Source organism: Rhamphochromis longiceps, linkage group LG12 (assembly GCF_057381845.1).
Source record: "Rhamphochromis longiceps isolate RC_006_pf linkage group LG12, R_longiceps_female_GT1.1, whole genome shotgun sequence".
Classification (NCBI taxonomy): Eukaryota; Metazoa; Chordata; class Actinopteri; order Cichliformes; family Cichlidae; genus Rhamphochromis; species Rhamphochromis longiceps.
In genome coordinates, this window is record NC_140568.1 from 30,058,054 (window position 1) to 30,083,086 (window position 25,033).

The 25,033-nt window shown below is 39.9% G+C and overlaps 1 protein-coding gene across 2 annotated transcripts; it reads right to left on the bottom strand.

The window, feature by feature from the left end:
* Positions 1 to 8,010: 8,010 nt before the first annotated feature.
* On the bottom strand, positions 8,011 to 14,235 carry LOC146657566 (uncharacterized). 2 transcript variants are annotated; one of them, XM_085426991.1, is made up of 4 exons: positions 14,059 to 14,235; positions 8,724 to 8,871; positions 8,417 to 8,568; positions 8,011 to 8,333 (listed from the first exon to the last, which is right to left on the bottom strand). In XM_085426991.1, exons 1-4 carry the CDS (start codon positions 14,149 to 14,151, stop codon positions 8,289 to 8,291), a joined length of 438 nt encoding a protein of 145 aa, XP_085283117.1. In that variant the 5' UTR covers positions 14,152 to 14,235; the 3' UTR covers positions 8,011 to 8,288. The 2 variants fall into 2 exon arrangements, with proteins under 2 accessions (XP_085283117.1, XP_085283116.1); XM_085426990.1 differs by having other exon boundaries at positions 8,101 to 8,333; positions 13,966 to 14,235.
* Between the last annotated feature and the right edge of the window lie 10,798 nt (positions 14,236 to 25,033).

The window sequence follows — 25,033 nt, forward strand, 5'->3', positions numbered from 1 at the left end:
ACCGGTAGTCCTCAACGATCTCCACATCAGCCCCTCTGATGGTGACAGGGTTAGGAGGAGGAGCCTGCTTCCTAAAGTCCATAATCAGTTCTTTTGTCTTTGTGATGTTAGGTTGTAGGTGGTTTAGCTCACACCACTCGACAAAGCTGTCCACTATTTTCGTATCTAATGACAAGCTACTGATGCTTAACTGTGTACACACACGTGTGCCACTCATGTCAGAAACAAAGATAATGTTAATCTGTTTGTTGGTATTTAGTTTCAGTTGGATAATGTTAATTACATGATAGACAAGAAATAAGAGATACAGGACCATGAATACTGCAGATGTACACTAGTACATTTCAGTCCATCACACTGACAGGCACACACGTGTGTGTGTGTGTGTGTGTGTGTGTGTGTGTGTGTGTGTGTGTGTGTGTGTGTGTGTGTGTGTGTGAAGGATATATATCATAATATTGTTCTGTGGATGATATTGCCATTAAATAAAAGTAATACAATGCTTTTATAGGCAGCAAATGCTAAAATTGACCATTTTAGGTCATTAAATTGTAATAATATCTGATACTGATAAGAATCTTCAGGGGCCTAACAAGGTTTAATTGCTGAACCCATGATTACGTAGAGGGAGTTGACCTGAAACAGACAGAGATTTGGCCTGTTACAATAAAATGACCATTAGCCTACCAACTCCCTCGTCACCTGAGCACTTTATGTTGTTTTTCCAGCAGTAGTAAAAAAAAAATATGGGTAAAAAAAAATACAAGAAATCAACAGCACAAATACAACTGCCATAGCAACACCAAAGGACATGTTCCATTACTAAAAAAATATCCATAAAACTGTTGTTCTGATGAACGCACATTATTCCCGTGGCATTCCAGGGCTCATAGGATGAGGTCATGCTTAGCAGTAAAGCAGCAGTCTCAGCTATCCATTTAGTCTCAGTGGCAGCTGTTTGACCTTTTATGAACCTTGCTAACAACTTTACAGCCTTACAGATCAATGCAAAATCTATTAGAAGAGATTAGCATTAAGGCAGAGCGTAATGGCTAGCCCAGTATCTACTGGGATCTCAGGTGTAAATACAGACTAATGCTAATGCTGCTATTGGCACTGGACCAGCCACAGCCAGTGATGAAAGCCATTATAAAACTAAGGTAGCTTCAAAAAGGTCAGAACTTGCTGGCCAATTAGAAGAGTCTAATGAGGCCACATTACCATAAGAGGAGGTGAGAGGAGTGAAACAGACTGGAAAGTAAACATGACATGTGGATGGAAGGTGACACGCAAAGGGAAACACTTACAGTACAGTGCAAAAGTCTTGTTTAATCCCTGATTTCCGTATCTTTCGCTCACAAAAAGATTGAATTAGAGATTTATTAAAACATGCGCAAACATACACGAAACAGAGTATGCAATGGATTTGTACACTTCGAACAAGTTTGAAAGTCTTGAACCACACAACCTGAACTCTCTCAGACAACCTTTTTTGTAATTTCTTAAAGTAGTCTTCAGGAATAGTTGTTCAGGTTCCCTTTTGCCTTTTATTCCATTTTTTATGAAGATGATCGCACACTGCTTTAACAGTGTTGAGGTCCGGGCTCTGGGGAGGCCAATCCATGACTGAGTTTTCCTATTCGGGGATTCTTTTGCTGCCGTGTCAAGTGTGTTTGGGAGCATTGTCATGCTGAAAAATGAACTTAATGCCAATCAGACCTTTTCCAAATGTTGCTTTCCAGATTAAAATCTGAATTCATCCCTTCATCAGACCTGTTTCTGCTAATTTTCACTCCACTTACTGTGTAATTTTGCGTACCTCAGTCTTTTCTCCCTGTTTTCTTTCCATAAGAATGGCTTCTTGACAGGCCCCCTTCAACTGAGACTATTTCTGATGAGGATTCGGTGAATAGTAGGGGGACGAGCTGAAGATGTATCTCTCAGGTCCTGTGTAAGCTCTTTCTTGGATATTTTTTTTCCTATTGCCTAATGACATCCCTTTCAGATACTGTCAGCTCCTCTAGATAGTTTGTTAAGCCTGACACTTTTTCTTTCGTCCTCCACTTGTCAATGTCCTCCAAAATTTTAAGGACACACTGCACAAAAATGGCAAGATATGCAAAGTTTTCAGTTAATAGTTGTTTGGGAATCACCTTATTAGTGCAAATGTACTATTTTATGCCTGTCACACTGCATTATCTTGGGCATTTTTCTTGAACTAAAGGAATGGGAATGAATAATGTGCTTCTGTGACAGGCTGGTGGTAAGAAAGTGACTAAAGGTACAATTTAAAATTGATTCTTTGCTATGCTGTTTGTTATGTGTAGTCCCAAATCTGGTTCATCCCTTTTTATGCTTGAATGATTCATAGGTCAGTGTTAAGTTGCTTAACATACAAAGTATGTACTCTGAAAATGTTCAAGTAGAAGGACTGAACTGAAAATGAGTGAAAAAGCAGCAAATGACTGGAATAAAAACCATACCATACCATCTGAAACACCATCAGAAAACTACTCAAGCTCACTTTTTACACAAAAAATAAAGGAATGAGGGGTGGCTCAATACTGTTGCACAGTACTGTATGCATGTAAGAAAGTAAAAATAATTTTGATCTATGACTCTAGTCCTTCCTGCTTAAATGGGATATTGACCTATTATGCAGTAAAGCTTAAAAGCAGGAGCTGAATTAGCAGTATGCCTTTAATGTGGATGAACAGAAGATAGACCGGAGGGATGAGATGAGAGGAGGAAAGAAGATGAAGGAGAGACTTCAGCAGCTGTGTTGTTTTGAATGGAAAACCGCAGCCCTGCCTTTTTTTAACCAGTTAAATGACAGCACATTTATATTTACAGTAAACACCGGAGGGACATCTTGAAAAGGAAAAGGTTTTCTTACAAGTTTGCACAACCCAAACACACCCTGGGAGGAATTAGCAAATTAATCAGAGTCCATCACATGAGGCCTCACAAACAGCTCTTGGTGCCATTAAATTTCAGCATGGATACGCTAATAGGAATGGCAATGTAGGTCCAATAAAAAAAGAGGGGGAAAACAGAAGAACAGAAAAGAAAATTATGACGATATAAGGGTGGGTTACTATTCTCAGAAAAAAAATCAGCAACTCAGAATTACCAAGATCGAAGATAAAAGTAAATTTACTTTAAAAAAAAAAAGACAATTCTTTGAGACTGAGAAAAAAAATCTCTAAATAAGAATTATTGTTGAGGTTATGAGGTCACAAATTTATGACTAACTGTAATCGCACAGCAATAAATAAATGGAGGTTACTTTGATAAGGAGAAAAGACACACGCACAGATAAAGTGCTGCCCTTATGGCTTCTTACTTGGTAAAGAACCCTTTCTGAAAGTCAGCTACTTTATAATTCAATATTTTAACTTTATATTTGGCCACGGCATCAGTTTCTAATTAAAAGCCCCCAAACTGTATGTTTATAGTTCTGCTTGACCATACCCGCTCTAACCTTCTATTCTTCCACTTTCTTTGACTTCACATTTAGCTACGAATGCCATCCGGTCTTTAAGTCTGACGTTATTAGCCATATCTGGGCCCAAAGTCAAACGATCACTGCGGCATCACTGAGAGTTGAAAAACTGTCTAAATTCTTTCATCTGTAATAAAATGATCAGTGTGGCTGCTCTACCAGGTGTAACAATGAAATTTAACATCCAGGCATCCATGAAAATGGAATTTATTACATTTAACGGAGTTAGAAGTTAGCAGGGAGTTAGCTCGCTAGTTTCAATCTAAATATAATATACCATCTTCTGACTGAGGAATTTCTGAAACAAATTAAGACGTACAGCTCTGCTATCACTTCCAACATAAATGAAGACAGGAAAGTAAACAGCAGTGGCTGAAAGGTTTGTAGGGTTACTGAAGTTTGGCTAGCATATAACGATGTGCTACGTGATCACTAGCGACACAGCTATGTTAGCATAATATAAACAGTGAAGCTGGAGGATGAACGCTAACTTTTTTCACGTGCACATACATTGTGTTAAATGGACCCATCCAGTCACGGTGTGTGCAAGACTGAACCAGTGTTGTCTGCCGCTGTAGGTGCTCCACGTGGAAATGCTTTCTCTCAGAGTGGACTGTTCAGCAACACGAGCAAGATGAAAGAGCACTTCAAAGTTTGTGCGCGAGTCCATGAGACATGAGTAGCAACATGTTGTGTGTGATGTCTGGACTACTTTATTGTTGGTTTTTTAACACCACCTGATTGAAATATTATCACATATTCAGAGAGAAAGTGCAAGTGCAAAAATACAAGTGCAAACCCTAAATGCAGGCTTAAAATCAGTCCAAAGTGTCACTCATTTAGTTATCTATATCTTTTGTTTACATGAGCACAAAAACATTATTTTAATTAATATTGACCCTTAACACATGTATGATGTTGACGTTGTATTTGCTGAGAAAGGACATGGTAAGAAAACAGAAATAAAGTGAACTGCATCAGGCAGCTCAGGATTGCAGCTCTCTTCTGTCAGGTATTAGGCCATGTTGCAGTGAATAGGATAGGATGAGTGAGATCAGTAAGTATCCGAGGAAATAAAAGGTGTACTACTGTATGCAACTTCATCTTTTTAACAAATACTTTTCTGTCTTTTTTCTTCTGGATAGGCACGCTGGAGCGCATGCCCCTCACAATGTCTGTGCATGGCTATGAGGAGATGGCTTTAGTGTATCAGATAGCTGCAAAGACATTCCTGGCTATACCAACTGTCCTTACTAACCTGTCTCTGTGGCCTTCACTTTAACCAGTGCCATCTGTGGTGTGATTAAGTTCATTCAACCCTGCAAAAATATGCTGAATGCCGGCTGGCTACATATCACTCCTGTACTCTCTTCAACTGTACTTCCATCTTCCACCTCTATCCCTCTCAATAATGACTAAAAACGCACCAAAAAGGCAACTGAGCAAGTCTTCCACAAAGCACAGGTTTTTTGTGTCTCCACATGTCAAAGTGTTCTTGGCCAAGACATTTTTATGCCTGATGGTGAGGCCATCAACCTGCATGGTGCTGTCACTGCCATTAGAGTGTCAGTTTGAGTATGTGAACAAGTGAATAGGTGTGGGGCAAAGCATATACAGCCACTTACCATTTTTTGGCTGAACTGTTGTGCCAAGATTCAAGACCCTCTCAGGGTACATTTGTCGTGTAGCTCCATCATCGGGTAGTTGGTGTTTTCACTTTGTGCATGTTGGCTTGACTAACAAGCAGTTTGCACAGCCTGTGCTGAGCTTCTATAGCATGGCTGTAGGCCATTAGTCTTGTTATTATTGCAAAGCTGAAATCTTGATTTTAAAAAAAGAACATGGAAAAAAATTAAATGAAACAACATTTCATGTCAAATCCAGAGGGCCTGTCATTAAACTGAGCCTCAGTCCTGAAACCTGCTAGGCTGCTTAAACTTATTCACATTTTTTAAGGTAAACATCAAAGATGTGCTGAATGCTAGTTACAAGTTATTTTGGTCATGTTTGACACATAGCAGCAAAGCAAAGTTGGAATGGTAACTAATGCAGCAAATCACCAATGAATCATTTGACTCCATGCTAACCGGCATACACAATGCATATGCTAAGACTAATCTACCTAATGAATTATCAACAGGAGCTACAGTGTAAATTTGCCTTCATTTAACGAGCCGTCAGTCACAGCAAACCCATCAGCAGATACCATCAAAACTGGAGCAGGTGGGCAAGTAAAAAGGAAAGGGGGCGTGTTTGAGTCCATTGGGTGTGTGGGCAGGAGTGTGACCCGGCGACTCCACCGAAAGTCACTACTGCGCAAAGTCTGGGTCCAAAAGTGCAACATGGCAGCTCCCACAAACAGGAAATTTTGGCTTCATTTTTGCACACTGGGAGGAAATGCGGCCAGGTCGTCCATTTCTTCTACAGTCATTGATTTGTTTTGTTTTTAAATTTATGTAATGTACATGTGTGCAAGCAAAGGTGGCTTCGCTTAAATGTGTTGGAGCTGATGTTTACGAGTGATTTGACCCTCGGAAGATATCAGCATACGTTAAAAAAAGAAAGATTGGTGCATAATGTGGCACTTTTAGCTAGATTTAAACTTCAGAGTATTTATTTACTGAAGTCAGAGGTGAGGTAAGGAAGGAAGGAAGTCAGTGTCTTTAGTTGGTGGAGAGCACATTGACTTGCTTTTGAACTGCCAGTATTATTAATTATTATACAATTGTCATAAGACTACCACGCAAAGAAATACAAGAATTCTCCCTTTGGACGAACACAGCCTGGTTACTCATCTTTAGACAAGGAATAACAAAAATGTCTGGGGTCCAAGGGGGCTGGCAGCAATGCACTCAGTGAAAGGGATTGTGACAGAGAGTAATTTTTTCATGGAAATAACTGCATGCTTCCAAAGTCTTGGCACATTTTTATTACCTAACTGTAACATCTATTCTTTCCAGTGCAGTTTATAAAAAGATTAAAACAATATTGAGCAAAATTGAGTTCAGCTTATTGGTGCAGACCGCCACAAAAGTTCTAGTGTCTCATGCGGCCCCTTGGGAAAATTAATTGCCTACCCCTGAACTAGAGCAACATTTCAAAGGAGACTATACTATTAAATCTATTAAACAACTTCCCTATGCTTCATAAAGTAGTGCCCTGACCTGAGAGCTATCGTGTTGTCATATGAAAGCAACATGGAGCCACACTGACGGAGGATTCGTGGAAGTAGAGAAAGACAATTATGAAAGCATGACATTGATTATTCACGCTGTGTTATCAGTATCACATTACAAAAACACAAAGTGTTTTGGTATGTCTGCTGTTACTGATCGGATCCTGATGACTTGGTTGTTTTTTTTTTAACTGTGTGCCCCTATTTTCAAGGTCATGGGTGTTGAACAGCATCAGATGCTATAAAAAACAAACACAGTCATTGTTTTCAATGGCTGCAGGCAAAGTCAAGCTTTTAAGTGGTGTGTAAAAGCAGTTTGATTTGGATCCCAGATTCAGCTCATAACCAAAAAAAAGAACAGCTTTTATCACTGAGGATCAGTGCAAGGAACTGATGACCACGTCTAGTCTGCAGGCAGTGCTGAAAAGTGTCAGGGTACTAAACTGAAAATACTGCTTCTTGTTGGCTGGAATGGAAGATTAATGAAAACGAAACAGCAGCAAGTGTGTGAAGACATTTAAATTAAGGAAACAAAATAATGGAGCATCAGCAAAAAGGAACCTTTAGGAGGACTTTGATGTGGATAGTAGAAAAGAGTAAGTTACCAGTGGAGACCAATGACCAGCAGCCAAACCATAATTGTTCCCTAGCCTCACTTGTTTATGACCAAAACCAAAACAATAATGGTCTCCTTACATGAGTGGTCACATCATCCAACGCCATGATCTAACCCAGCCGCGTCATCTTTGTGTCTAAATGTAACCCAATGTTAAACATAGCTGTATGATATTACGACACTAGACACTGACAAATGATGTCTTTTTACTGGTAAAGATGTCAGTTCATACAATCAGCAGAAAATGTCGTCTTCTACCTGTGTGGATGTAACATTTTACTAACCATTTAGCATCTTCAGCTTCATGAAGTGAGACAGAGGTGGGAAGTAGAATTTCCAGGTATCTGTACTTTACTAGATTACTACTAGATTTAACAGTACGGACTGCTCAGTCAGATTTGATCAAATGGAAATTTAAAGCTTACATGTAAGTCCTCGTGTTTATTAATGAGACATTGGGTCTGTACTTGGGACATACGTTGTTTTCATATTGTGAAACATGCTGCAAAACAAACTGAGGTAGAGTAGCTGTGCTATTTAAATGTTGCATGAAAATAATCTGCAGGTTAGTGCAGGATAAGCAGGTTAGTTTGCTGCACGGTGATGGATTTAAAGTGTGTGTGACTGGTGCACAGTGGTTGTGGTTTCATGGTCAGGGTAAAGTACATTAAGTATAGCAGGGATCAATTAGAAGTTAAGCTGAAGCTTAGATTCATTGACTGAATTCCATCTTCATACCAACTCTTTATACCATCTAGGGTGGGCAACTCCAGGCCTCGAGTGCCGGTGTCCTGCAGGTTTTGTCACGGTTTGGCATGGCAAACCGTGGGGGGGGTGGGGAAGGAGGACCCAGGCGCGGTGCTCAATGTACAAGCAGTGCGTTTATTTACAGTGATGGAACAAAACAACAATAAATCCCCGTGCTCTCCCTGACTCCAGTGTCATGTCTCTCCGTGACCAGTCCGTGTCTCAGTGCTCTCCGCTCCCATGTCTCAGCACTCCTCGTGCTGGCTGCCGTCTGGCGCTCCACACTTCTCCTGGGGACACAATAGACGCAGCCGTCAGGACACATATAACCGCGGGCATACACACACTAACTCAGCTCAACAGGCTGACTGACATGGAGTCTCACGGAATGATCCCGCGTTGGTGGGAGCTCCAAGACTCTCTTAAGTAGCTCCCCCTGACGAGGCCTGATCAGCAGCAGGTGTGTGGCTTCGGGTGTGGCCAGACCGTCAGCAGGGCCACACCCATCATGCCTGAAGGCGCCCGCTGAAACACATATACACACACGCAAACAGGGAGAAAGACAGCAACACCAAATATACATACAATAATAATAATATAATTCATAACTGCTCAGGGATCCTGGGTCGCTCAGACCCAGGACCCTGACAGGTTTTAGATCTCACCCTGGGTCAACACACCTGAATCAGGTGATTCTTCTCTGGAGAACTTCAAGACATGTTGAGGAGATAATTTAACAATTTGAATCAGCCGTGTTGGATCAAGGACACATCTAAAACCTGCAGGACACCGGCACTCGAGGGAGGCCTGGAGTTGCCTCTCACTAGTCTAGAAAAAAGACAGCATAAACAGTGTACTGTCAGTGTAGTGGATCAAAATGTTGTTAAATTCAGTTGTGTCAGAAAAAGCAGTAAACCTCAGAGCAGCAGCTCAGCTGATCACAGCCTGAACACTAACAAAATCTACTGCACGGCTCAATAGAAATTATTTATGCACATACACACAGATTATGATTAAATATTTTGAATGGTGTATAAAGGTGCACTGTTACTATTGTGTGTGTCTATCTATCTATCTGGTGCTTGTGTCATTCAAATGTAAGAAAAATCTTGGCACCCTGGCTTTTACGAGTGATAGTTAAGGTCTTGGACAATAGTAATGGTTCTCTCTTGGTCAGAGTGACTGTAGGCAAATGATGACAGCAAAACAAGGGCCAAAAAAGTCTAATTAAATGCAATCCAAGAGGAGTCGAGTTGTAACTAATAGTTTCCTTCATATTACCTCCTGCAGCTTGTGTGTGTGTGTGCGTGTGTGTGCAAGAGAGAGAGACTGCTGCACTTGCGTTCGTTAAAAGGGGATTTTCCAGGTTGAAAACAAAGCAGCGCAGTGGCAGAGAAAACATCTGACGCACTAAGTGGGGTCCTGTGTGTGTGTGTGTGTGTGTGTGTGTGTGTGTGTGTGTGTGTGTGTGTGTGCGCGTGCGTGCTAAACGCTCCTGGGAAATAATGAAAGGCAGAGCGACTACATTCTCATGCAGATTGTGAGGCAGCATGACAATGTGCTACTGACTTTCTTGGCCTAAAAGTAAATATATAAACTTTATCCCCTGAACATTCACTGCACACTAGAAAAATAAGAAGCAACTCTTGTTTTGTAAAACTCTTGATGAAATTTTGAGAAACCCTCAATTCAGAGCCCACAAACTCATCGCTAGAAGCACTTTAGAGGGGTTGTATGGTCGAGTGGTTTGCAATGATGCATGTGACACCAGCGGTGCCAAGTTTAAACCCCACATCAGTGAAATTGCTTTTCCACAACCGAAGGAGTTCCGAGAAGAAAGTTGTTTCTCAGACAACTGAACGCCTGAGAAACAACACTGACAAATTGTGAGCTCAAAATTATAAGGCTCGGGATGTTTCTGTGGAGTATTCAGAATCAACGTTTTAACAACCCAGCTAGAAAAGCTTTTATAAAGTAAGATCTGTCTTTAAAACTCAACCAGCCTGACCTGCATCCTAATCGTACTTTTACAGCAATGCAAGTCATCCACGCACTATAAAACCAGTGTTTTCTCTGTCAGTGTTTTTTCTAACACTCTTGAAAAATCATGGTTACAAAAGATCAGTGGTTAGATTAGTGCTTTGTTAAGACTAGGGAAAACAGTTTTCCCATAATAAAGTCCTTTTTTTGTTTTTTACTCCTCTAATATTTGCAGACAAAAACAGCAAAAGTGATGATGACTGTCGGTGATATTGATGATGAGCTCTACATACAGACGATCTTTCAAACTGAAAATAAAAATCAGCATCTATGGATATGTTTTTTAAAAAAAGACCGATATCTTTATAAATATGGTTAACCTGAAAATTTTGTATAAATCCGAATGACCAAGCATCAAACAATGAATGAACATTGTCAGTGATACAGTATTTATGTAATGGAAAAGCTAAAATTCTGAGATCCAGAGAAATCTTTATACTAGAAATGAGAGAAATTAACTTGCAGATCAAGCAAAGTTTGGCACCTTGGAAATCTAGCGATTGAAGCTCAATTTTTACAAGCTTGTTTATCAATGCTGTAATTCACGAAGCTTAATGTGGCAGACCCGTGAAGCACTAGTGGCCTATACCAACAGCAAATACACTAACTGGGTAGTTGACAGCTTTTTATATCCTGCTGCTGATGAGCCATACTTTGCTCATAACATGCCAGGGGTGTATCTCATACTTATCATCAGAGATGGGCAATAACGCGTTACTTGTAACGCGTTACTGTAATCCGATTACTTTTTTCTTTTTCTTTTTTCTTTTTTTTACTTTGATTTTTATTAAGTTATGTTAACATTGTGGACATACAATAAAGAAAATAACAAACAAACATACATATAAACGAACATAGAGTCTGGAGTTTACATATCTTTTTCCATTTATCACGTTGCAGAAAAAAAAAGAAAACCTATTATGTTATTTCATTTGTGTCACTTCTGAATGTTTTCCACTTCCTCCATAGTCTGTCGTATTTACCTCCCATCAGTCTAATGTTGAGTGTTATTTTTTCCATCTCTGAGATATCCTCTACAATACTGATCCAATCCCGCTGGGTGGGAGGATCTGGGTGTAACCACTTCTTTGTAATTGCTTTTTTTGTTGCGGCCAGAATTATTTTGACTAAATACACGTCCTCTTTTTGTATGTGTTCTTTTATGTTTCCTAGATACATCACTTGGCAAGTATTTGGGAGTGTATAACTCAAAATATTATCCATATTCATTTTTAAGTCTTCCCAATACTTTTTAATTTTAATGCACTTCCAGAACACATGAGAATGATCCGCTTCTATTTCTCCACACAATCTCCAACAATTTTGTAAACTTGAGGTCAGTTTGCTTTTTATTTTGGGTGTAATGAAAAAACGTGTCAAAACGGCGAATTAGTTGTACTGTGTTGCAATTCACACATATTGAGCCATTCTTTCTCTGTTATTTTTATGGTCAGTTCAACTTCCCATTTCTTTTTAATATAGAGTGTTGAATCTTGTCTATTTTCTTCTAATGACCTATAGAAGGTGGAAATAGTTTTAAATTGTTTATGTTCATAGCAATCTTTTACTTTTTCGACAATCCCCAGTGGTTTCCTAAGCCAGTCAGATTTTATTTGTTTTGCGCAGTAGTCCCTAACTTGCAAATATCTAAAGAAATCTCTATTTTCCAATTTGTATTTGTTTTTTAGTTGTTGGAAACTCATTAGTCTTCCGTTTTTCATAAGGGTACAAACTGCTGTAATCCCTTTTAGTTCCCACTGTTTGAATGTTTGGTCCAATTGTCCTGGCTTGAAATTTTTATCATGTCTAAACCATCTGAGTATAAATAATTGTTCTTTTAACTGACATTTTTCTATTACTGTGTGCCATATGTCTAATGTAAATTTCACAATTTGATTCATTCCACTTTTATTCTTTGTCATTAAATGTTTGTCAGAGATAAAAATTTGAATGTTGTTTCCCTCGATTTCTTTCTCAATTTCCTTCCATCTTGCCTCATATTCTGGTCTACACCAACCAACAAGTGGTCTGAATTGGGCTGCATAGAAGTATTCCCTTAGGTTCGGCAAGGCCATCCCTCCCTTGCGCTTCGGGAGTTGCAGTGTTGTTAGTCTTATTCTGGGCTTCTTCCCACCCCAAATAAACCTTGATATCATTTTGTCCCATATTTTGAATTTTTTTTGAGATATAGGAAGTGGGAGTGACTGAAACATGTATAACAGTCTTGGGAGAACATTCATCTTTATTATTTGGATTCTTGAGTAAAAGTTTGTAGGTGTTGCCGACCACCGTTCTAGATCTTTTCTAATGTTGCCCTCCACCTGATTATAGTTTATGTCCGCCATATCTGATAATGATTTTGTCAAGGTTACGCCCAAATATTTCATGTTGTTCGAGTGCCAATTTAATTTGTATTCGTCTCTGATCTTTTGGGAGGGTATATAATTGAATGATAGAATTTGTGTTTTGGATACGTTAATTTTATAGCCTGATAAGTAGTCAAAGGTATGGAATAGTTGCATCAAAATTGGGAAGCACTTGTCAGGGTTTCGTAGAAAAATAATAACGTCATCAGCAAACAATCCAATAAGGTGTTTTTGTCCAGCAAGGGATACCCCCTCCAACTTTGAATGTTGTCGCACTGCTTGTGCTAGTGGCTCAACGTATAAGGCAAAAAGAATTGGTGACAAGACACAGCCCTGTTTTGTACCTCTATATAGCCGAATTCTATCTGTCAGACTACCATTCACCTTGATTCTAGCTGTAGGTTGATTATAGATTGTCCTTATACATTGTATTGAGCTGTCCTTAAACCCGAATTTTTCCAATACTCCAAATAGGAAGAGCCAGCTTACGCTATCAAATGCCTTTTCTTGATCTAAGCTAATTAACACAGTACCGATATTAGTTTTTTCTGCATTGTCAATAATGTGAAAGACTCTCCTTATATTGTCCTGTGCCTGACGTCCCTTGATGAATCCAGTTTGATCCACTTCTATCAGATCTGGTACAAATTTTTGAAGTCTTTTGCTAATGATCGAAGCGTACAATTTATAGTCGTTATTTAGGAGGGAAATGGGTCTATAATTCTTGCAATATTCTTTGTTTTTTCCTTCTTTGGGTAAAATTGTTATAATAGCTTCTCCCCATGATGGTGGAGCTATTCCCTGATTCAGAGTCCAGTTGAAGCAAGATAGAAGAAGTGGCTTGAGTTCTTCTTTGAAAACTTTGTAAAATTCAGCCTGAAAGCCATCGCTTCCTGGGGCTTTATTTGTTTTCTGTTCGGCAATAACTGTATCTAGTTCCTTATCCGTAATCTGTGAAATCAGTAACTTGTTTTGGGTATCTCCTATGGAGGGCAGATCCAGCGGGTCAAGAAAATTTTTAATTGTCTCAAGGTCTGCAGCTGCCGGTTGTGAATACAGTCTCGTGTAATATTTTTTAAATTCATTTTCTATCTCATTGGCAGTGTTGGGAAGGTTACTTTTAAAATGTATTCCGTTACAGAATACAGAATACATGCCCCAAAATGTATTCTGTAACATATTCCGTTACGTTACTCAATGAGAGTAACGTATTCTGAATACTTTGGATTACTTAATATATTATCGTGCTTTTTACAACAACGTGAATGTACTATTGCTGTGTGATTTATTACTATTACTGAAGGTCCGCGACTCCGAACTGTAGTAAAGGGACCTCTGACTAATACGGCGGGGTCCCTGTCGGCTCATAGCCGAAAAATAGCTTTACTTTGTTGTGTGGGTCAATTTTTCTTGCGAGAGACAGAGAGAGGCGTTGAAAGACTGCTCCAACGGAACTTATTGTTTTCGGAGGAAAACACGAACACGGTGTACAGCCGAGTCTTAATAGCTTACTTACAGCTGGGCTCGTCAGGCACTCTTCTTGGCTGCAGTGGTTATTATTATATTTACATGCTTCCAGCTCCCGTTTTTCCTCGACGACAACTCGTACCTTTCCACTCGCCTTTTTCTCCCTCCTCGCGCTCACAGACACATAACGTGTATGGCAGTGCATTCTCCCTGCAGCACGGACTACACTGCCCATGATGCTGCATTCTTTAGAGCTATGCTTGTAGCATTCTGCCTGTTAGCTTAGCACAACAACAACAACGAAAAGGCGCTCTCTCACCCAGGAAACACACAGTCGCAGAGAGAGAGAGAGAGAGAGAGAGAGCGTCGCCCTGTAACCATGGCAACCGTAACGCTGCCGCCTGGAACGAAAGAACGTAGCTGTCTAACAAAACCCAAACAGTCCTGACCCGCGACAAAATGAAACAGGAAAGTACCGCAGTGTAATCCATTTATTTCAACAAAGTAACTGTATTCTGAATACCACATTTTTAAACGGTAACTGTAACGGAATACAGTTACTCATATTTTGTATTCTAAATACGTAACGGCGGTACATGTATTCCGTTACTCCCCAACACTGCTCATTGGGCATATAATGTAATTTGTTACTATCCAAGTTTCTTACTTTATCAATAATCCTTGATGCCTGCTTTTTACGCAGTCTACTGGCAAGTATTTTAGTTGCTTTGGGCCCTGATTCGTAATAGGTTTGTTGCATATACCTAGCCTTTTTTTCTACTTCTTCTTTTAATAATTCATCAATTTGGTTTCTGATGTCTGATATTTCTTCTAGAATTTCTGGATTTTTAAGTAGTTTCTGTTCCCTCTCCAGATGTTTAAGTTTTTCTGTCAAATTTTTATATCAGAATCAGAATCAGAATCAGAATACTTTATTGATCCCTGGGGGAAATTATTTTTTGTTACAGTGCTCCATTTTAAACCAACATTAAGACAAGACAGACAATACGCTAACTAAGAATAGTACAATATATACATATATATACATACATACATACATAAGTCACTTATAAATAAATATTTGGAAAAGAAACATGTGTAGTTGTAGCAGCAAACAGTGTGTTAAGTGGATGCGTTGTACAGGGAGATGGCCACAGGCAGGAATGATTTCCTGTGTCGTTCAGTGGTGCTTTTCGGTAATCTCAGTCTCTCACTGAACGAGCTCCTGTGACTGACCAACATGTCATGGAGTGGGTGGGAGGTGTTATCCAACATTGTCTTTATCTTGGACAGCATCCGCCTCTCCGACACCACCTTGAGGGAGTCCAGCTCCATCCCCACAACATTGCTGGCCTTACGGATCAGTTTATTAAGTCTGTTGGCATCTGCGACCCTCAGCCTGCTCCCCCAGCATGCAACAGCATAGAGGATCGCACTGGCCACCACAGACTCATAGAAAATCCTCAGCATTTTCTGGCAGATGTTGAAGGACCTCAGTCGCCTCAAAAAATAGAGACGACTCTGGCCCTTCCTGTAAAGTGCTGTGGTGTTTTTAGCCCAGTCCAGTTTATTGTCAATGTGTACTCCAAGGTATTTATAGTCCTCCACAATGTCAACACTGACCCCCTGGATTGAAACAGGGGTCAAGTGTTTCCTGGTCTTCCTGAAGTCCACGATCAGTTCCTTGGTCTTTGCCACGTTGAGCTGCAGATGATTCTGCTCACACCACGTGACAAAGGAGTCGACCACAGCCCGGTACTCTGTCTCATCATCCCTGCTGATGCATCCAACCACCGCAGAGTCATCAGAAAACTTCTGAAGATGGCAGGTCTCTGTGCAGTGGCTGAAGTCTGTGGTGTAGAGGGTGAAGAGGAAGGGGGAGAGGACAGTCCCCTGGGGCCAGTCGCGCTTTTTTTTGTGCTGCTGTTAAGGGCTATGAGTTTTCCCCTTAAGACTGCCTTTAATGCATCCCAAAGTATAGTTGGGCTCACATCTACGGTATCATTGTCTTCTATATACATTTTTATATCTTCTTTAATTTTCTTAACATGTTCATCCCTATTTAAAATACCCAAATTAAGTCTCCATGCTGTATGTATTTTCCTATTATCGAGACTGATTTCTAGACTAATCAAACTATGGTCTGAGACATCTGCCACACCTATTTTACAATCTGTAACATTATGAAGTTCTTCAATATTAATTAGAAAATAATCAATTCTCGAATATGTGGCATGAGGTGCAGAGTAGTGGGTTTAGTCCCTGGTTTGAGGATTACGTGTTCTCCATACATCAATCAGTCCCACCTCTTGTAATATTGTATTCATAAAATTAGACAAACGATGTTTACATGTTGCAGCACTGGTAGTGTCAATATCCCGATTTAGCACAACATTGTAATCCCCTGCACATATCACCAGACCTTCAGATTCTTGTGTCACTAAATTGAATAAATCTTTATAATCACTTTTCTTACTTCCTGGTGGGGCGTAGATATTAACCAGGGTAACTAGTTTATTTTCCAATTTCCCTTTAATTAGTAAGTATCTACCCTCTTTATCAGACACTTCTTTGTGGCATTCAAATTGTACAGAGTTTGCTATTAAAATAGCTACTCCTCTTTTCTGACTTTGTCTGTAGGAATTGTAATAGGTGTTTTTATAACCAAATCTTTTCAATTTTTCATGTTCCTGTTGGGGCAGGTGAGTCTCCTGCAAGAATATTACCTGTGCCTTTTCTTTTTTGAGTTTTGTTACCACTTTACTTCTTTTGATTGGGTTATTCAGACCATTCACATTCAGTGACACCAGTTTTATATTATTAAAAGGCATATAATCCACGCGATTGTAGATCGTAATTCTCCAGACAACAAAAAATTGTGGCCTTGACATTTGGCCAACCACCATATACCATTACAACAGTGCAAAATAAGTAAAAGAAAAAACAAACAAACCCTATAACACCCGACTTCCACGTTGGGGTGAACGCTTCCCACCCCGAATCCCCGTTGGCAGGCTGAGGAGAAAGTCTCTTCACAGAGGGCCCCTCCTTGGCGGTGATACATAATGTTTCACACATCCAAAAGTCCAACGATCTCTGGCAGCGATATTTAGAGTCACAGCGAAGTCTATTTTCTATTAAACTATTCAGTAAGGTGCTCTTTTTTGATCGTTGTTCTCACACTTAGGAATAGATTGTCACTCTCTGAAGAGGAAGGAAGAAAGAAAAAAAAAAAGGGGGGGGAAAGGGGGAAACCCCGGGTAGAGAATAATTGAGGACTCACAGTTCTAAAGTTAAATAACCCCGTGGGAAAAATAATCGATACCTTGAGTGACATAGATGAGATCTTCATGTCTTGAGAGCAGCTTGTATTATCCTCTTACTGTGTCGATTCACTGCCACAGTATTGCTCGTGAAAGATGCTCCATCTCCGGTCCCAAATCCGTTGAATCTGCTCCTGGCAGCTGCACAGTGTATCCTCTCTTTCTCAGCTCAAGCGCAGCCTCCCTTGCGCTGCCGTAGGTTCGTACACCCGTATCCCAATGGATACGAATTTTATCAAGCGGTGTTTGGAATCTGACGCCTTTTTCTTTCAATGCCCTTTTGATGTTCCCATATTCCCGACGTTTCTGGGCCACCTCTGTGGCATAATCATGGTCAAATAATATATGCTGACCTTCATACTCCACTTTGCCAGCCCAGGCTCTTTTCAAGATGTCCTCCTTACATATATATTCCTGAAAATTTATTATTATTGACCTGGGCGGTGCGTTCTGACCCGGTTTTCCCGTCAAGGCTCTATGGGCTCGTTGTATCCGTAGTCTCATATCCTGTGGCAATGAAAGAGCTTTTTTCAATAAATCTTCCACGAACTGTGGCATCGATTCACCTTCTACTCCTTCCGGGACTCCGTAAAGTCGAATATTATTCCTCCTGGATCGTCCTTCCAAATCCGTCATCTTTCTTTGTATAGATTTGTAGTTTTCCATAACTTTGATTAAAGCATCTTTCATGGCTGCCTTTAATTTCTCCGCTTCCGCTATTCGTGTCTCTGCTTCTGTCAATTTACGCTCAAGTGTGTTGGCTTTTTCAGTATTTGCAGAGATGCCGATTACTTTTTTCAAGTAACGAGTAAAGTAAGGGATTACTATTGCAAAAACAGTAATTAGATTACCGTTGCTTTACCGTAGGAACGCTGCATTACTGCGTTACTAAAAACGTGATTTTTTTGCGAGAATGTCTCATGACAGTGACTTAAGCAAGTGCGATGTTTGTGACAACAGCTGTGTGCAGATCAACAGTGGATCATATATCAGTGCGGGAGAGAGTATGAGCATGCAGCGTTTAAAGCGTGGAAGTACTGACCTTATTTTGAGTTTGATTCCATAAAATGTGACAAAAACATTAACGTCCGTTGTGCGTGGGAAGAAAACTTCTTTTAACAGCGAAAAAAAAAACCCTAAACTTCCAAGCAAGCACCAAGTGCGCTACCACGTAATGGGAAAACTCAGAGAAACTCGCGGATTCTTCCACTGACCGCTGCGGCTCTCCTGCACCAGGGTAAACCCTACTCCTGCTTTACAGGTGAAAATAGAGCCAAAGGACCGCTAGTCTTTGATTTTATTTATTTTCTGCTGTGTTTTACTTCCATCTATTTGAAAGACTGAGTGTAAACACACACAAAAAAATAATAATTATGTGCTGGAATGTGCAGAAAATATAGGTTTAAATATTAAACAAATTTCAGAGAATGTTGCATATAATCAAATTTTTGCTTGATGCATAAAGTTAAAAATTCAAACTAATAAAACAAGTTTTAAAAAGGGACCTTTCCATTTGATTACATTTTGTATGATGGATTATGCAGAAAAAGTAGAATTGGGCTGAAAGATCTATCGCTTTATCACCTATTCAGGTTGTAAATCGTGTTTTTAAAAAGTAACTAAGTAATTAATTACTTTTGAAAATAAGTAATCAGTAAAGTAACGGGATTACTTTTTGGGGGAAGTAATCAGTAATTAGTTACTGATTACTTTTTTCAAGTAACTTGACCAACACTGCTTATCATAGTCAGATAAGCCATATAACCATATGTACATCATAATCTGTCATTAAAACTATCACGCAAAAGCATCCATAAACCCTATACTTGCATTAAAGCTCTATGACCCTATAAATCCCCAAATAGAACCTAAATCACCCAATTAACTCACCCCCCACCCACCAAATGTTATCCTTTACCTGTCCCAGAACCTTTAACTAGTGTTCAGACCCCCAAGGACACATTTGCCTGAACACAGGTGAGTGTTTATTATGTCATAAATTCACTAAAATCATCACTCATATTCAAAATATTTGCACAAATGCTTTTACCCACACTATTCCTAACCAAATGATAATCAATTGCATTTGTGGCTAACACTGTCTCTTTATCTCACAGCATCTGCCCAACATCCACTGAATAGCTCATTAAGTATTGAAGGGTTCTCATAACCATGTTTCTTAAAGTGCAAACATGCACATAAAAGCGTTCGTCGTTACCTAAAACAAAATGCAAATTCCTCCTAGCAAGTAATGAAACAGCTCTTTGTTACATCATATTCAAGCTCCCCCTGTTTGAAAGTAAGTTTCCTCCTAAAGCAGACGTTTATGTGGAAACCGTCCTATTTCTAATTTCAGGAATGCTTCCATGGGTCAGTTGAGACAGTAGGAACAAACAACCAGTATAATCATCCAACTGGAGGAATTGTCGGAGATGTTATTTTGACTTTGAAACCAAACCTTTTAATGAAAAAAAATTGTAATAGGATATACTATTTTCTTGTTATAACATTGTGTTTTTCATCTCCTGTGCGTAAATATTTGATCCCGAACATGATTTGTTTTTATTATTAAGTGAACCCATCTGTATCTGAAGCACAGCTGCAAATCAGGGAGCTTATTCCCACTGAGAGACATTCATGTGTGTAAAGCCAATGTCTCACACATCGAATTTGTGTGTTCATGCAGATGTGTGTGTGTGTGTGTGTGTGTGTGTGTGTGTGTGTGTGTGTGTGTGTGTGTGTGTGTGTGTGTGTGTGTGTGTGTGTGTGTGTCTGTCTGTCTGTCTGTGTCTGTGTGTATATATATTTCCTGATTGTGGGTGGGCCCATTAGCCCACAACCTCTCATAGCTTATGGGTCAGTGGTTTAGGAAAAAATGTTCCGAACCACAACCACACATCAACACTAACCACAACACACATAACCACACCGTCGTGCCAAACTATATACACACATGCGCACACACATGAAAAAACACCCTCGATAGTGTGACACACATCATAACAAACATTGCTCACATAAACCAAACACCCTGACACGGGGAGCATATGTGTGTTTGTGTGTGTGTGTGCGTCTGGCTTTACTGAAGTTTTATGATGAAACATGAAGACTGAACCTAATGCAAACCATATGACAGAACCAGTGTTTGATCTCCACATGCAGCTCTCTGAGACACAGAGGGGCATACGGTGTGTGTGTGGTCACATGTTCACTTTACACATGTGATGAGTTAATGGCCTCAAACACAAACACACACACACACACACACACACACACACACACACACACACACACACACACACACACACACACACAGGCACAAAAAGAAAGAGTGTGTGCAATTGAGAGGGAGAGAGCAATGCAAGTGAAAACATTTGTTTTAGCAAAGTACTGTGCAACTACCAATCCAGTGACATTTGCCTTCAGCTGCACTGATCACACAGAAACAAGGACTGACTCAAAGGACTGCTCTGTGGCTGGAACACATTTTAGCCCTTTTTTAAAAACTGGGGGTTTTTTTGTAAACTGAACTCAATCTTACTCACACGAAATGTTTCATTATTTCACCGTGAAAGTTTTGCATTGTAGCCTTAGTTATAACACTCGCTTTTATTTTTGTTCATGTGAACTTTTTGTTGAGTTACAGTTAAAGTAGTTCCATGGATGGTATAAAAGATGGACGTAGCTACACCAACTAGTTTCTGAAGTCCCATTTTGAAGCCTCGAGATGAGCATTTGGGCCATCGCCATCTTTTTGCAAAAAACATGGATGTGACGACCCGGAAGCTACCTGTCCATCCATACTGTCTATGAGTAGTTTGTTACAAGCTACATTTTGAGGCGACTGTGCGCAAACGCCTTTCAGTTAAAAACTGCTGCTGTCACTGATTACGATGATTGTAACACTGTGCTCGAGGGAACATCAGAAGAGACGCATGACTGCCTTTGTGTATCCTGAAAAAGAAAGAAGAAGAAAAAAGAAAGTGTATTTGAAGATGGTTTGACTGCGTAAATGTTTGTCTTGTGAATTGTTTAACCACCGTTGAACCCTGACTTCAGCCTTTTCTCTTTCTGTTTCTTTGTGAGTGCTGCTGGTCAAATGTCTCATCTCTTTGTTTAGCTTGTCTTTTCTTGACGTTGCTGCTTCAGGGATTACCATACCTGTGTGCGCTCGCTTACTTATTATTTGACTGTGCAAACCCATTTAAACAGCTGACTGATAAGATCTCTCACTCACACTTGCTCCTGTTTGCTATTTTCATAGCTGCTGAACTGCAGCCGTATACATAAAAAGGCTGAACGGTATTCTCGGAAAGCTTTGATCAGATTGGATCATGAACTCAAGTCATTCTGTCAGGGCTTTGTTAGCCTGCGGACAAAATCACAACACAAAAGCTAGCCTCTGTGGGCAACAGTCATTGTTCGGCTTCCTGTGTAACCACAATATCTGGATAAGTGGTAACTGATTCCATGCACCAGGCATTGTTTACAAATATGAACTTAAGAAGCTAATAAATAAAATAAAAATGCAAAATATTTGTCGCACCCTAGCTGCAGGTTGTAATTCAGCAAATTCAGTTCCTTTTTTGGTCTCCACATGGAGTGTTCACCTGCATACAGAAAAACCCACTTAACTTGGATTGGTCAATAGATTATGGACAGCACACTAATACAAACAGAACCGTTATCCATTCCCAACAGCAATTCATGTTCTTGTGTTGGTCTATCAATATTAGCCTGTGTCATGGTGCAGAGGGAGTTGAGACTCAGTGAAGTTTTCACTTTACCTGTCAGTCTATGTTTCTTTCCTCACCTAAAGCTTGGGTCAAAGGTTTCATGCTCACACTCATTATGGGCATGAATGTCATAGTAATTATGGGAACTGTTCTTCTTCCAAGGTGGAATTATTGTACAGTATTACTTTAAAAAATAAGACTTGGGTGCACAAGATTGGATTTATTTTGGATTATCTCTAATGCCCACAGGCTCAAATATATACACCTTCACTAATATTTGGTGAAATGTCCCTTAACAAACTGCAACCATTTCAACCATTTAGCTGTTGATTTGAGGTGAAGTTGAAGAATTTGGAGGTAGTCCTCCTTCTTCATTATTCCATGTAACAGCATGATGCTATGGCCGCCATGCACCGTGACACTAGTGTTCCAGTTCAGTTCAGTTTCCAACCGGCCCTCTTCTGGCCTTCGCTGTGCGCTCATGCACCTTGCAGAACGGAGTTTAATGTGCAAGAAGTGGTCGATAAGGATGAAGAAACAAAAGCAAAAACAAACAAAAGGTGGGGCTGAAAAGCTAAGAGAGAACTAGAAATAGATGCAGCAAATAGTGTCAGAATCACGGAAACATTAGCAGTTGCACGGTAAACAGTAGTGCCAGGAATAACTAATAAAGCCCTGGCAGTCACAAGAGGATGCTGTTGCTACCACTGGAGAAATGTAGGAGGAGGAGCAGTAATTGATGTGTAAGAAGATAGGGAAGAAATTCAAGTAAAATGTAAAATTCAGTAAAATGGCAGGATCCATGATTTTGTCTATTATGAGCTTTGGTTTGTGAAGAGATCATAGATACAGGTGGCTGGAAGGAGTGTGGACTCATACTTCAGGACAGAGGTGGAGCTCGGACGAAGTTGGTTTTGTTTTCTGACTGTGATACCATCCAGACAAATCTCTGGAGAGGTACTGGAAGAAAATCCAACTGGGAGGCTACAAAGCAGACCAAGAGCTGAGTTATTGTAGACTTTCTAAGTGTTATTGATGAAATAATTTCAATTCTAACCTTACAAAGACTTATTTGTTTTAAGGCGCTCTTTGTTAGCTTTAACTTTACCTTTCAACACATATTGCAAAACACTTTTGTCTCGTTTATTTGCTCCTGTTCTTTCTGCACATGCTACATACACTATTTAGAAATCTAAATATCTAAAGCTACATAAGGCATTAAATGCTAATCTCTGTGCTTTAAATAAAATGACTATAGCAACAAAGTAAATTTAAATCTGTGAAACCGAATGTGGTTGCTGTAAAAGGGACTGGTTGAGGATGTTTTTCTACTGTATCACATCCAGTCAGGATGGGGATGGACACCTGATGGAGCTGTAGTGCAACTTAAATAGCACCAGTGAACATCTGAGGATAAGGATTTTGGTAGGAATTCCTTTGGGAGCTCTGTTATACACCCTTTCTCATTCTCTCTGTTCTTCGCCAAATCATTTCATCTTTCCAAACCACACCTTTCCTTCTTTTTTTTGTATTTTGCTTTTTTTATTTCTTTTTGTCCCTTTTCCATTTTGATTGAGTTCATTCAGTCTCAATAGAACTATTGCCTCCTTCCTTTTTACTTTTCTCTTCACCAGTCTACCTAGCATGTCATGATGGGGGGGGGGGGGGGGGGGGGGGGGGGTCTCCATTTCTTACCTGTGGTTCTCTTTGGCTGATCGGTGTTTTCTCTGGGGAAATCTTTCAGAAGAGCAGTACAACGCTGCAAACCCCCTGTGACTCTGTCTCAGTTTCCTATCATGGCAATACAAGGTTCACCATACAAAGAGAGTGCACACACACACACACAAATACAGTAAACAAATATGCACTAATGCAGGCACAAACAACACTCACATTAGAGTGTGTTTGTGTAGTAGAGCGAAACAGAGTGAACACAGCTATTTGTATTTATTCCATGTTGACTCAGTTCAGCGCTGTAATGATGCTTGTCATGTTCCACAACAAAGAATGAGCCTACTCACATGTGTGCGGGCACACACACACACACACACACACACACACACACACACACACACACACACACACACACACACACACACACACACACACACACACAGGGCTTCTACAGGCTTCAGGCTTATAGTCACACACACACACACACAGGGCTTCTACAGGCTTCAGGCTTATAGTCACAACTGCACAGATAAATAAGTACAATATACTCCCAGACAATAAATAACTACAGGGGATTGGATAACTCCACCACCACAAGTGTTTGAAGCAGCAAACAAACACTCACATATGTATCTTTGTGCACAAGTAAAGCTCTCTCACACTGTTACAGTCCTGATTTTAATCCTGTGTTAACTTCAGTATCAAATGTGGGTTAATCTGCTCACGGGAACATGAAAAGTTATTCTGATTCTTAGTAGTAGCAGCATCAGTAGTGATGATAATAATACTAACAGTAAAAATAATAATGTATTGGTTGAATGCCGATTGGTTGATAAGTGGGCCAGAGATCACCAGGAATGGAAGAAGTGAGTAAAAAAAATATAAGATTAATAAAAAATACAGCATTACATTCTGCAATAATGTCCTCTGTGATTTTTTTCAGTCTCTTACATCCTTGTGGACAAATTTTGGCCCACTTGTTTACATTCTTAAAGGTTTGTGGACATTTGCTCATGCACAGCTCTCTTCAGCTCCTGCCACATTTAACTGTAGAATACTTTGGTATAAAGAGTTCATCACCTCAGTGACTGCGAGGCACCCTGTGGCTGCAAAACAAGCCCAAATCATCACCCCTCCACCACCATGTTTGACAGTTGGTATGAAGTATCCATGCGGATATGCTCTTCTTTGGTTTTTACCATTACCTTTTCTGGACATCCAGTCTATCAGATAATGTTCGGGACAAGCTAGTATGTGTGAAAACAGCTTAGGAGAATCTAGAGTCCTAACAAGAAGTACTCTTATCTACATCTATTTGATAAATAGTAGATATCTTAAGATACTGGTCTGCTGTTTCTTTTTTTAGTGGTAATTACCACTAAAA

Bases quoted from the DNA above. Each gene is read 5' to 3' on its own strand.
- LOC146657566 (XM_085426990.1), bottom strand. From the start codon at position 14,151: ATGGGCAGTGTAGTCCGTGCTGCAGGGAGAATGCACTGCCATACACGT. The intron at 8,872-13,965 runs GTAAGTAAGCTA...TCTTTTTTCTAG, and splicing joins AGTGCCTGACGAGCCCAGCT to ACTAGTGAGAGGCAACTCCA. The intron at 8,569-8,723 runs GTGTGTTGACCC...TATGTGTTTCAG, and splicing joins AGAAGAATCACCTGATTCAG to CGGGCGCCTTCAGGCATGAT.